We start from the raw sequence: 13,109 nt of genomic DNA, 5'->3' as shown, positions 1-13,109 counted from the left end.
TCATAGATGAATGACCAGGCGCAGGAGCGAATGGGCCAGGAGGGAATGAATGAATTTCTGCAAAGACCGCCTGAGGGGCTCTGCGCCCGGACCGGGGAGGTTGTCGTTTCCTTGGCCCCCGCTCCTCCCCAACCCGCTCCCGGGCATCCCGGCCGCGCCGCCGCCCGGCCTCAGTTTCCCCGCCTGTGCAGCGAGGGGGCGGGACTTGGGAGCCGGACGCGATGCCGGGAGCGCGCAGCCGCGCCCCCCGAGCCGAGCGTGACTGGCGGGCCCGCCGGGGCCTCCGACGTCGCCGTGCCTCCCGCGCACGCGCACGCGCGCCGCCCGACGCCCCGCCCCGGCCCGCCCCCGCCGGCGTCCAGGTCCGGCGCGCGCCGGCGCGGGAGGCGGGGGGCGGGAGGCGGGGGGCGGGGGCGGCGGACGCTGAGGGGAGGGGCGGGCCCGGCCCCGCGCGGCTCGGCCCGGCCGCCCGTGCGCGGCTCCTGGAGCGCCCCGGGCCCGGCCCCGGCGGCGGCGGCGGCGGCGGCTCCAGCCCGAGGCCTCGGTGACCCGCGCGCCGCGCCACAGCCATGGCCCTGGTGACCCTGCAGCGCTCGCCCACGCCCAGCGCCGCCTCCTCCGCCAGCAACAGCGAGGTGAGCCCCGGGCCCGCGGCCCCGGCCCGGCCGAGTAGCCTCCGCGCCAGGCCTGGGCCGCGAGTGCGGGGTGCAGGGCGCCGGGGCGGTGAGGGGGCTGCTGCGAGCGGCCCGGGGCCGGCGGGGACGCCGCTGGACGACCCCGCATGGACAGCCGGGCCCGGGTGACTGTGGGAGGCTGTGAAGTTGTGACTCCAGTCTGAGGGGACTGCGGACACTGTGCGGGGGTGACTCCCGTCTGGGGGTGACTGTGTCTGAGGGTGACTGTGTGTGCGGGTGTGACTCCCTTCTGGGGGTGACTGTGTATGCGGGTGAGACTCCCGTCTGGGGGTGACTGTGTCTGAGGGTGACTGTGTGTGCGGGTGTGACTCCCGTCTGGGGATGACTGTGTATGCTGGTGACTCCAGTCTGGGGGTGACTGTGTATGCTGGTGACTCCAGTCTGAGGGTGACTGTGTATGCGGGTGAGACTCCCGTCTGGGGGTGACTGTGTATGCGGGTGAGACTCCCGTCTGGGGGTGACTGTGTATGCTGGTGACTCCAGTCTTGTGGTGACTGTATGTGCGGGTGTGACTCCCATCTGGGGGTGACTGTGTATGCGGGTGACTCCAGTCTTGTGGCTGTATGTGCAGGTGTGACTCCTGTCTGGGGGTGACTGTATGTGCGGGTGTGACTCCCGTCTGAGGGGTGACTGTGTGTGCGGGTGACTCCTGTCTGGGGGTGACTATGTGCGGGTGTGACCCACAGCATTGAAACTGGCCGTGACCCCTGCCTAGGGTGACTGTGCAGACTGTGTGTGTGACAGTGACTCCCGTCTGGGGGTGACTGGATGTGCGACAGGGACACCTACTTAGGTGGCTGTGTGAGACGCGGGTTCTGAGATTTGTGACCCTGTGACTGGTCTAGGCCCTTTACCTGAGTGCCTGGCCGTGTGTACGTGAGACTGTGTGACTTTCAGTGCATGTGACTCTGTGGCCTGTGTTCAGGAAACTGCGCCTGCCTGATGCTGTGAGAGAGGCCACCAGGGTGCCCTGTGAGTGTGTGAGATTGCGTCCCTGATTGCACGCCCCTGGAGCTCTGGCTCTTGGTGTCCGTGGCTGTACCTGTGTCAGTGTCAGTGACCGAGTAAGCTCAGGGTGCCGTCCGACTGTGTGTCTCCTGCCATTGTGTGCAGCTGGGTCTGGGTTTTTCCTTTTTGTAATATCACTGGGGCTGCATGTTTACATGCACCTGGCTGTGTGCCAGAGGCTGATTCTAGGGTTTCCCTGGTTGCACGGATGCATTCTGGGGATGCATGGTTGTCCTGCACAGGGTTCTGTGGGACTGTGGGACCTGGCCTATGTGTGGCTGGCTCCTTGTTCTGGGGTGGATTGGGATATGGGTCCTCCAAGTCAGGCTGGACTGTGCTACGCTGGGGCTTCAGCCCTCTGAGCAGGTCACTGCTGCAGCTGCAGGGCCAACCCTCTTGTCCCTACTCTTGCTCACCTTCTCTTGGAGAACTGGTTAAGGCCTCTAAACTCATGTCCATGGCAAGCCTGAGTGTTGGCTTGAAGACAGAGCAGCTGGAGTTGGAGACGGTGCACTGTTTGGAGAAGGCTGGAGGAGGAGGAGCCCTGCTGCAGGCCCAGGAAGTGGCCTTGCCAGCATCTGAGCCATTCAGGCCCCTTTTCTGTGGGGGAAGTTGACTGATAGCACTGAAAGGTTTGTGTGCATCTGTGAGAGACACAGAGATGAGAGCCTGTATTTGGTTTAGCAGCCCTGTCTGTCCCACCGGCTCCTGGCCGGGTAGCTCTTTGGCCTGTTTTGCCGGGACTGGCAGGAACATTTTCAGAGTGGCTGCCCTCTCCTCATGAGGAGAGGCAGATAATGAATTATCTTATCTACAGACGGAAGATTCTGGTAGTTCCTTCTCTACATGCTAAGAAAGAACATTGGTGGCCAGTTGCCTGAAACCTAGAAGTCGGGCTGCAGTAGCTTCTGTCTTCCCCACAGAGACATCTGTTCTCCTCTCATTGCTGTCTTGCAGTTGACAAAGTACTTCTATGCACTTAATCTCATGTTTCCTTCCCCAAAACTGTGTGACTTCTATGCACTTAATCTCATGTTTCCTTCTCGAAAACTGTGTGAGATGAGTGAAGATTTCAGCTTGAGGAAGGGCCTTTCAACCTGGGTCTCTGCTTCTAAACCCCACGTTCCCTGTTTTTCTTATGCCTGATCTATTCCTACCTCAGACATTTAAAATTTTTTATTATTTTTTTAGCAGAGCTATAATTCACATACCATAAATTCACCATTTAAAGTGTATAATTCAGTGGTTTTTAGGATATTCATGAGGTTGTGTATCATCACCACTGTCTAATTCCAGAATATTTTCATCACCCCAGAAAGAAGCCCCACACCCCTTAGCCATCACCCAGAGCCTTCCTCCTCCCACCCCCAACCCCTGAGCTGCTCTCACCAACTCTATGAAACCACTAATGTACTTTCCATCTCTATGGATTTGCCTATTCTGGGCATTTCGTATACATGGGCTAACATTACTATGTGGTCTTTCATTTCTGGCTTCTATCACTTAAATCATGTTTTCAAAGCTCCCCACGTTGTACCATGTGTCAGTACTTCATTCCTTTTTATTTCCGTTGTATGACTGTACCACATTTTGTTGGATATTTGGATTTTTTCCACTGGAGATGTTTTAAATGATTATATGAAGCATCATTTTCACAAGGTGCTGGTGTCCTGATAAACATAGAATCGAACTCAGTCAGCTTTTATTTGACTTGAGCAAACCAAGAGCACAAGTTGCCCAGTGAGCGAGCCCGCAGAGGCAGGGATGTTTCCTGGAAGGCAGGGCTTCCAGATGGGATGAGGCATGAAAGAAGGAGGACCCAGCAGACAGCACGCGTGGGTGCAGGCAAGAGACCCGGCTAGGCTGCTCTGCCTCGGGCCTGACCTTCCTCAGGCTACTTCTCCTCTCTGGGCCTCTGCTCGTTCAGAACGGCCAAGTTCCCTCTGCTGCATGTTCTTTGACATAGGTGGTTTGTTTCTTTGGAATATAACTGACCTTCCATTGCCTTTCATCCTGAGAATCACAGAGAGTGACCAAGAATTAAATGGTCTCCAAGTATCTGCCCCCAGATCACTTCCTCATTTGTCAAAATTCTTCTTGGAGTGAGGGATACTTAGGGCAGCTGCTTCCTGACCCAGACTGTCCTGCCGCATGGCGTGGGAACTGAGGGAAGTCACAGCCTGGCCAGCAAAACAATGCTTCTTGCTCCTTTAAATGTTTTCTCTCCCCCCACCCCACCCCACCCAATCTAATTATCCCACTCACGTCATTTTACGGTTAACCTTATCTCATTCCTTTGTGAGAACAGGTAGAGAGCACGAGAATTGATAAATCAATAACCTTCAGGAATGGACCATCACATTGTTATTTTTGACAGACATTCAAGATGACTAATTTTCATGGGCAGATCTCCAGTCCATTTGCAGGGGTGGGTTTGGATCAGGGTTTCTGAACCTCGGCACTGCGGGCATTGGGGCCTGAACATTCTTGGTTGGGGGGGGCTGTCTTGTGTATTGTAGGCTGTTTAGTAGCACTCTGTCCTTTACCCACTAGATGCCAGTAGCACCCTCCAAAAAAGGGCTCCAGGCATTGCCCAGTGTCCCCTTCTGAGAAAAATTGCCACTGGGTGAGAACCACTAGGTTAGACCCAACATTCTCTTTGAAGTTTGTTGTGGTGGTGCTGGTGTGAGTGGTTTTGTGTATGTTTCACTTCAGGACCAAATCTCACGGCCCTGTGGCCAGCAAAGCCCTCCTTAATTTTTCCATTTCTTCAGTATGGGGTAGAGAGTGTGAGAACTAACTGGCCACCCGTGCATGCCTCTGCATAATTCTGTACATACATTATCCTAGTAAAATTAAGGGACCCCAGTACCCTCTGGCATGTGTCCCTTGCTACCCAGGCCCCTCCCTACGTTAGCTGTGTTCCCTTTTCCCATCGCTGTCAGGTTTCTGTCCTCGATCAGCCGTGCATCTCTCCCAGCCATCACTGCTTTCCAGGTTTCTCTTTCCCATTCAATGGGCTCCTCTGTGTAACATACAAAACACGCCAAGTCCCAGTGGTGCAGTTGTTTGGGGTGGGGTGGGGGTGCTGTGTATTCTCATTTCAGCTTTCTCCTTGAAGGGGGGGGAGGGGGAGAAAAATTACAGCCAGGGCTTAAGTCATGGTTACTTTTAGAGCCTCCCCGCTTGGCCTTTTAACTTTTAGAAAATATTAAATCCCTTTTCTTTCATTTATATAAATAAACCAATTGCCTAGAAAGTTTTATATTCAACATTTAAGCCTTTTTCAGAGTCACCAAGAGTTTTTCATACCCACAGACAGCCTGATCTTGGCCACCTTCCATTGTGAAAGACTTGCCTGGAGTGGGGTTTTTTTGTTTGTTTGTTTTTTAAACCTGGCTGTTGAGGCTTAGAATGGTGTTGATCACTCAGCTGTGGCCTAACTTGAAGGGGAAAATGCATTCTCTTAAAACAAAGCCCCCTCCCCTTAAAAAAGAAAAACAGGATAAGACCCAAAACCCCTCTGGAAAGTTGAGACCAGAGGGCTGAACGGGTGTGTTGAGCAACAATGCCAGATAGCAATGTCCAGATATCGATCCAGGATACTGCGGAAGGAATGTGGGTAAACATTGGGAAACTCCTAAGTTCCTCCAAGGGAATGACCCCAAGGAACTGCGGAGCAAGCTTGGCAAGGAAAGGGCGCGGCTGTTTAGAAATAGCCAGGTTTCCTGGACTTCTGTATCTTCTTCAGACACCAGAGCAGAAAACGGGAGACTCGTGTCGGAGGCTTATTGCTAGTGCCGCCTTGGTGTGACATTCTCTCTCTTTCTCTGTAGCTGGAGGCTGGCAGCGATGAAGATCGGAAGTTAAACCTCAGGTGAGCAGGCTTTTAATTTTTGTTCTGAAGTCTTTCTTCCAAGCAGGTAAGACATACTCTTGCTTCTTTCCAAAGAGAAAATCCTCAGAGAAGAATACACCAATTTTTTAGTAGTGCCTGAAACATTACATGTGTAACTATAGAAGTTTTATAACATCATATAATGTTTAGAAAAGAAGGGAACATTGCTGCCCTGCTTTACCTTTATATACTTTCTTCCAGATTTTACCTTTTGCTTTTTAAAAAAAGAATCATGTAATATGCTCTCACATTTCTATCCTGCTTTTGGTAAGAAATGTCTTTTGTGGTAAGGACATTGCTGATTTAAAACAGACATTCAACTCCCTAAGTTTATTAATTCAAGGTGGGGCTTTGGGTTTTTGTGGGGGTTTTTTTGGTGCTTGTGAGAAATCTTTAGCTATGTTCATTAAAAAAATTCCTGAAGCTATCTGTAGTCCTCAGTAGCAATACTCAATAGTAGACACCAAAAGCATTTTTGCTTTTCTTTGCCCAAAATTAAGGCTTTCCCTTTGGGTATTTTGTTGGTTTACAGAAGATTTAGCGCTTCATTATATAATGTATTCCTTCTTGCCAAGGAACCATTCTTAAACTCTGACTCTTACAGCTTAAAAAAGTAAACAGTTTCAGGGACATTGTCCTTTTTTTAAAAAAAAAAAAATGTCTGTTTCATCTTGTGAGGAGGAGGAGGCAGATTAATTGGAAAAGGAAATATGTGTTCAGAAACGGGGGTCAGGCATTCATTATGGAGAGCAGGATGTTCCCCTGGTTAAACTCCAATGCTGTATGCAGAAGTGGTAGGAATCTACTTAACCTGTTTTTGAAGTTTCTGTGTGTTTGCGTGAAGGGAGGGAAAATACTTTTATTGCTTGCACACATAATTTCTAAAGATCATGTGTGTGTAGGGAAATAGCCTGCAAAAATCAAAGAGATGTCCTATTTCAATTGCTGGGGCCTCATTTTCATGTTATACTCAAGGAAGGAGCAGTGCTGATGACATATTGACTTTTTCACCTGGTGTTTTTGGTAGCTCAGGGTCTTGGTCAGGGCTGGAAGGCTGGAATCAGCCAGATTCCCAAGTTGGGGCAGCCTCTGGCAGTGTTGCAGAGCACACTGGCACAGGGCTCTCTGCTTGGAGGCAGGGAGGGGAGGAGTGGACGTGTGCTCCTTGGAGGCTGTGTGGGGGCAGAACTGGGAAAAGGGCTCATCACTGTGAGCACTGTGTGGGGCCCTCAGAGCAGCTGCAGGAGCCCATGTCCCTGCCCCAGCCTCCCTCTAGCCCTTACGTGGAGTCGGAATCTCTTCTGCCCCTTGACTCCCCATTTCTTTCCTTCAGGGCTCTGGCCAAGGAAGAAGATCTCTCACTTAGATTGTCTTTAGGGCAAAGAACTATTTTTGGTTTTCTTTAATTGCCCTTAATTGCTGACAGCATAGTGTTTTGAAATATTTTCAATTAAGAACTTACAAACAGCTGTGATATGAAAATATGTATTGGCTCAATAAAAGACCCCTTTCCCTTCACAGCTTAGAGCTGGAGAGGACCTTACAAGGAAAGGAAGTACCATGATGGCAGCTCTCTATGTTGCCATATTTAATCCCACAACAGTCCTATGGGGGCAGGGGTGTGTGTGTGATTTTCCCAGTTCACAGGTGAGGAACCTGAGGCCCAAGATTGTACTTGGGAACCTACTGTATTCTAAGTGAGGCCTCTGGTGCCTCTAACACCTGAGTTTATCATGCTGCTCTGCCTTTTGGGACCAGTTCACTTGTTCAGTTGAATCAGCTGTCTCGGATGTACAGGTGACGGGATTTGCCTAAGGTCACCCAGGTGGTTAGAGGCAGCACCAAGGCCAGAACCGAGGGCCACCACTAACCTGTGGCAGTGCCTCCCAGGATGTCAGATCACTCTGCTGACCACTCTGAGTTCCTCTTCACTGCTCTCAGCGGGTCCCCAACGCCATTGTGAGCTCTGGGAGACCCTGGGCTGGAGTTGGGGGCCTGGCCTGGTTCTGAGCTTGTCCTCGCAGTTCCCTTTTTCAGTCCCTCTTCACTCACTTTGACATTTCACTCCCCCATTTAGGCAGAGGACACCAGCCTGCTTTCTAACCCTCTAGCCAGACAAGAAAAGTTCTGGTGTCCTGGTTTAAGCTGTGACTGAAACTCCTTCACATCCGGGTATTACTTTGCGTCTTCAGGCTTTTTCTCTCTAAGCCTCTCCTAGAGGAAAAAAAAAAAAAAATGAATGGAATAGTCGGTTGGTTTGCTTGTTTGAGGGGCAGAAGTTAGGGAGAACCAATTTCTCTTTGCTTCAAATTGATTCTGAAGGTAAACTGACATGATTTTGTTTCTAAAGTATGTTGGTGAGGGAGGAAAACTGGGGACAACAGGATATTCCTCTCTCCCCTTCTCTCCCCTTTGTCTACCCTTAATTGATGGGTTCATCTATGGGATCACCCCCTCTTGCACATGCTGTTTTTCAGTCCTTCCTGCTCCCTTACCATGCTCTCTCTCTAAGCCAATTCCTTTTTCTGTTGGCCACAGTCCTCACAGCCAGGTCCAGGTGCTCCTACCCCAAAGGTCTGCCACTCCCCTCTCTGCAGAGGAAACAGGTCGCTCTTGGTTTCTCCATCTTTTCCAGGTACCACACCTGCCTGATGGGACAGGTACATGTGCTTTCGTGTTGTCCCTAACTCTTGGTGCTTCCCTTGGTGATAGGGCCTTAGTTCCCTGCCTGCATGTAACATTTCAACAGTTTAAATATATTAACTTAGTTTTGAGCCTGCGGTAAATTGTGTACATGTATGAGAAAGAGCAGTAGAGGAAAGACGTGGGGTTTGGGGTAAGGCAGATGCAGGTTCGGGATCTGGCTCCTGCACTACCAACTGAGTTCCTTTACCTTTGTGTGTTACTGCACCTCCCAGTTAGTTGTTCATCTGTAAGATAGAAATAAACTCTGACCTTTCAGGGTTGTCAGTAGTTTGAATGGGGCTCCTCTCACAGAGTCAGTCCATGGTGGGCTTGGAGAGCGGTTGCTGCGTTTGGCCTTCATAAGATGTTGCTCATATCACTGTTAGTTCACAGTATTGAATTAGAGGGGCTGACCCCCTACAGGTATTGTGTCTGCTGTGTCACACCTGGCCAGCCCTGAGTGGGCCACCAGTGCGTGCTCTATGACCTAGAGCAGCCTGCATCCTTTGCCTGGCTGTATCCCTATAAGAAGCAGATAGCAATGCACACTGGCTGCATCAATGTTGTTATTCAGACTGTTTCTCCGAAGGCCGTCTGGAAAATGTCTTGGGAACTGATCATCTCCTGCCCAGAATGGAGTTGACGCAGCACAGTATAGATCCTGCTCTCTCACCCCTCTCCCCAGCTCTCTGCGTGTGCAGACTGCTGCCGGCCTCCGGCAATACCCTTTTGGAAACTGTGCTGTTCAGACTGTGGGAATTGGTGAGCAGATGGCCCTGCTGGCAGCAGCTCCTGGCTCCCTCGCCATCCTGGGAGCTGCCTCAGCCTGGCATGAGATGGAAGTGATTGTGTGCCAGGCAGGGCCCCAGGAGAGAATATGCTTGTGTCGTCTCCAGCGTGTGGATCAGGAGTGAATGTTTTTTTTCTGTGTTTCCAAATCAAGCGCATGAAAATGTTCAGAAAGTTCTTTTCATTTTTTTCTTGCCCGCCTAAGCAAATGTTTGGGCCAGAGCAGCAGGATTTCGTCTTCTTTATTTTATCTGGTTTCAGTGGTAAACTGTAAAGTCCCTTATACCTCTGCCTTTCCCTCTCTGCTCCTTTCCCCTTTTGGTGTTGACCTGGAATTCCCCAGAGGCCCCCATTCTTTGTCTAACCTTTTGAAGTGTGGCTGGGCCTTCTCTTCCTGCCCTATCTCATGGGGTGGGGGTTGGTATCTTCTCCCTCCACAGACCACACTTCCTCATCTCCACTCAGCACCTCTTCATTGACACCTGTCCATTCTTTGAGGTCCCTTCCTGCTTTGGTGGTTTCCCAGCCTGAACTTGATCATCCCTGATGATAATCTGCCCAGTTAGGTTCTGCCTGGAGGTGTCAGGTGTCCGCTGCATCCAGGCTCTTTGCAGCGGGTCGCTGTTTCAGCTAGCTGTTGCTGTGTAACAAGTTACTGCAAGCTCTGGGGTCCAAAATAGTGCTTCGTTTTTATCTTGCCATTTCCACGGGTCAGGAATCAGGACACAGTGTAGCTGGGTCCTCTGTTTGGAGCCTCACGTGCGGCAGTCAGGATGTGTTGGCCGGTCCTGGGGTCTGTCCGTGGCTTGGGTCCTCTTCCAAAGTCACACTGGTTCTTGTCAGAATTCGTTTTCTTTCTGCTGTCGATGCCATGGCTGCTGCTTCAAGGCCACAGGAGAGCTGCTGCCATGGGGTCCTGGCACTGAATGCCATTGTGTGAGTGACCATCCATCACCTTCCCCAGAGAGGGGCACCCAATTAAGGGAGTCCCATCCTGTCCCCTGGTCCCACAATAGTCAGGATAGGGTCTCACTCGGGGTGCCTGCACCAGGGGCCAGGGTCTTGGGCTACCTTGGAATTCTGCCCACCAGTCTCAGTCTGGGGGAGTTCCTGAGATGCCCCCATCCCATGTAGAGAAAGCAGTCCTGTAACCGAGTAGGTTTCTTTTTTTTTTTTAAATCTTCATCCAAGGATGTTTTCTCCATTGCTTTTCAGAGAGAGTGGAAGGGGGAGAGAGAGAGAGATATCGATGTGAGAGAGAGACATCGATTGGTTGCCTCCCACACACACCTGGAGCCGGGGATTGAGCCTGCAACTGAGGTGCATACCCTTGGCCAGATCCTTCAGTCCAAGAGTCAACACTCCAGCCGCTGAGCCAAACCAGCCAGGGCCTGAGTGGCTTCCCATTCAGTGTCATAGAAGTAGCAGGTATGTATTATGTAAAGGGGATGCCAATTCAGGGATGCTCAGTGCTCATGAGGAGAGGCCAGGAGCTTCGGGACCCCACGGGAACTGACCACCACACTGGTGACAACGGTGTTCTCTACTCAGCACCCGCATCCTTGTCCGCATCTGGAGGCATGGCATCTGGTGGATTCTCATTTACTTTGAATATTTTGGCCTCTGAAATACCATCTCCACTGACCCTTTTATATTTTTTCCCTGAGCTTTGGTCTTAGGGGGAAATAGACTTGGGTTTAGCTCCAGCCTCTGTCATCTGTCACCTCAGCTGCTGTTACATGACCTCAGGCAGTCCTCAGTTTCCAATGGGCAAAATCATAGAGCACTCGTAGGTTACCGTCAGAATTAAATGTGATCATTGCGTGAATCTCTTCTCTCACAGTAGACACTCAGCAGGCCCCTCTCTGCACCTTCTTCCGGGCCAGCTTCTGTAGGTGGTGAGTCATGACTTCTCTTTTCTTCCCACAGGCTTTTTTCTCTCTCTAGTATTTCTTTGGGACTTGGTCCTTGTTTTGTAGTATTAAGGGCACGTGCCCACTGGACCACATGCCCACCCTAAGAACAGGGTCTTCCTGGCCTCTACCCTCATAGCACCTGGCGTGCTCTGAATGGGCCATCGAGGCCTCATAAATTGAGTTGTCTGTGCTCTGTTTCATGTTGAGCTCAAAATGGTCTTGGACAACATGGGAACAGAGGACAAGAGATTTTTTTCCTGCAGTTTCCCCATGCGGTTTGGCACTGTTAGATCAGGCGCAATACTTCTCTGTCCTAGTTTGTCTGCTTATGAGCCATTCATTCAGGAAACATTTATTGAGCACCTACTGTGTGCCAAGCACTTTTCTAGGAGCTGGAAATACAGCAGTGAACAAAACAAACCCTGCCCTGGTGGCTGGCATTCTGTTGGGGGAGCCAAGACAGTAAGATAAACAAGTACATTAAGTGTGTTAGGAGGTGCTAAGGAGAAAAGAAAAGCAGGATCTGAGGACATGGAAGTGAACACTTCCAGCACCCTGCTTTGTGTGTTGCCTTATGTGCATCACTTCATTCAGTCCATGCAAAATCCTGTAAGGAAGGCACCACTTTCGTTCCCATTTTCTGGATGAGAAGACAGAGCCTCAGAGAGATAACTGGCCTAATTTAATTTAGTAGGAAGTGGCAGAGCCAAGACGTTCATGCTCTACATGTCTTGGACTCCAAAACCTGTTCTCTTAATCCCACCATTCAAGAGCCATCTCTACCAACCCAACTCCCAGTTTCAGATCTCTCACCAGGGGGCAGCGTGGAGTTCATGAGTTCATCCCAAAGATGCAGCCCATTCTGCTTGAACCCCAGTGGACGGTCCCACTGTGAGCTGTGTGCTTTAGGCACGTCCTGTCACGTGACCTCTCTGACCTCTACTTAGACCAAGATATACCCTTAGAGTAATATATCCTGTTCCCATATGGTCACCTGGGAAGAGCACCCTGGGAATAATAATGCTAGTTGTTTATTGGGTACCCATAAGTGCAAACACTGGGTTTGGAACTTGGTGCACTTGACCTCGTTTTGTGTTTACCACATGCCTGGAAAGTGGGTGCCTGCCTCATTTGAGGAAACTGCAGCTTAGGGAGGCCGGTGACAGACCAGAGCCAGGGTTTAAACACAGGTCACTGTGACTCAAACACCCATGCCCCTTCCTTTCTGATCTGACTCCTCACAGGAGACCTGCAAATTAGTGTTCATCATATCCTTTCCTGTTCTCAACTCCATGGCTTCATAGGCAGCGGCCTCCCATTGACTCCAAATTTTAAATATTGGAAAGAATTTATATGCATGAATGCATAACCCATGGACACGGACAGTAGTGTGGTGAAGACCTGGGGCAGGGGATGGGTGCTGGGTGGAAGGAGTCAGTGGGGGAAAAGGGAGACATCTGTAATTCTTTCAACAATAAGATAAATTATAAAAATAATATTGGATCACACAGACTTTTAAAATTCTGGGGCCGTTATACAGTTTTGCTGTTCCTTTTGGTTTAACTCAAGTATTATTCCTGATAGTTTGGTAGAACATTTGATTTTAAAGTCAGAATTGGCCTTCAGTATGCGTTAAATATTTTTGTTATTGGAAAACTCGTCCTAAAGGGGGAACAAATGAGAACAGAGGTGAAGAGTTAATTTGATTCTGTTGGAACTTAATTAACTTTATTATTAAGGTTAACCTAAAATGAATTTTGCTTAGAGTAGTAGGTTTCATTAAACTTTCCAAATACTAATACTTAGACTTCAGAAGAGTGCCACAGGGCTCCTGTCTCATTTTCCCCACATGCTTGGCACACCATAGGAAGGTGTGCACACAATAGAATGCTTGTGCCAGCTCTTCATAGGAGACAGTGATGCAGTGATCACCCTCCTGGTAAATGGAAGAAAGCTGGGAGAGGAGTCAGGAAGCCTTGGTTCTGTTCCAAGATATGTCATCTGCTGTGCATCCTTAGGCAAGTTGCTAAACGTCTCTGGGCCCCCATTTCCTCCTTTGTAAAGTGAAGGGACAGATTAGATGATGGCTTCTAAATCCAAGAATAAGAGTCCTCAGAA

The 13,109-nt window shown here is 50.2% G+C and overlaps 1 protein-coding gene across 1 annotated transcript in view; it reads left to right on the top strand.

Annotated features, from left to right (window-relative positions):
* The first annotated feature begins 552 nt into the window (after positions 1 to 552).
* The window catches only part of SSH1 (slingshot protein phosphatase 1), a 48,401-nt gene continuing 35,844 nt past the window's right edge, over positions 553 to 13,109 (top strand). The window contains exons 1-2 of the mRNA XM_087828598.1: positions 553 to 635; positions 5,540 to 5,580. Of these exons, the coding sequence (XP_087684724.1) occupies positions 570 to 635; positions 5,540 to 5,580 (107 nt within the window). The 5' untranslated portion in view covers positions 553 to 569. The remainder of the gene's footprint in view (positions 636 to 5,539; positions 5,581 to 13,109) is intronic.

Source organism: Miniopterus natalensis, chromosome 20, assembly GCF_054644295.1.
Source record: "Miniopterus natalensis isolate mMinNat1 chromosome 20, mMinNat1.hap1, whole genome shotgun sequence".
Taxonomy (NCBI): domain Eukaryota; kingdom Metazoa; phylum Chordata; class Mammalia; order Chiroptera; family Miniopteridae; genus Miniopterus; species Miniopterus natalensis.
The sequence above is the reverse complement of the archived record's forward strand: the minus strand, read 5'-3'. Positions and strand labels throughout refer to the sequence as shown.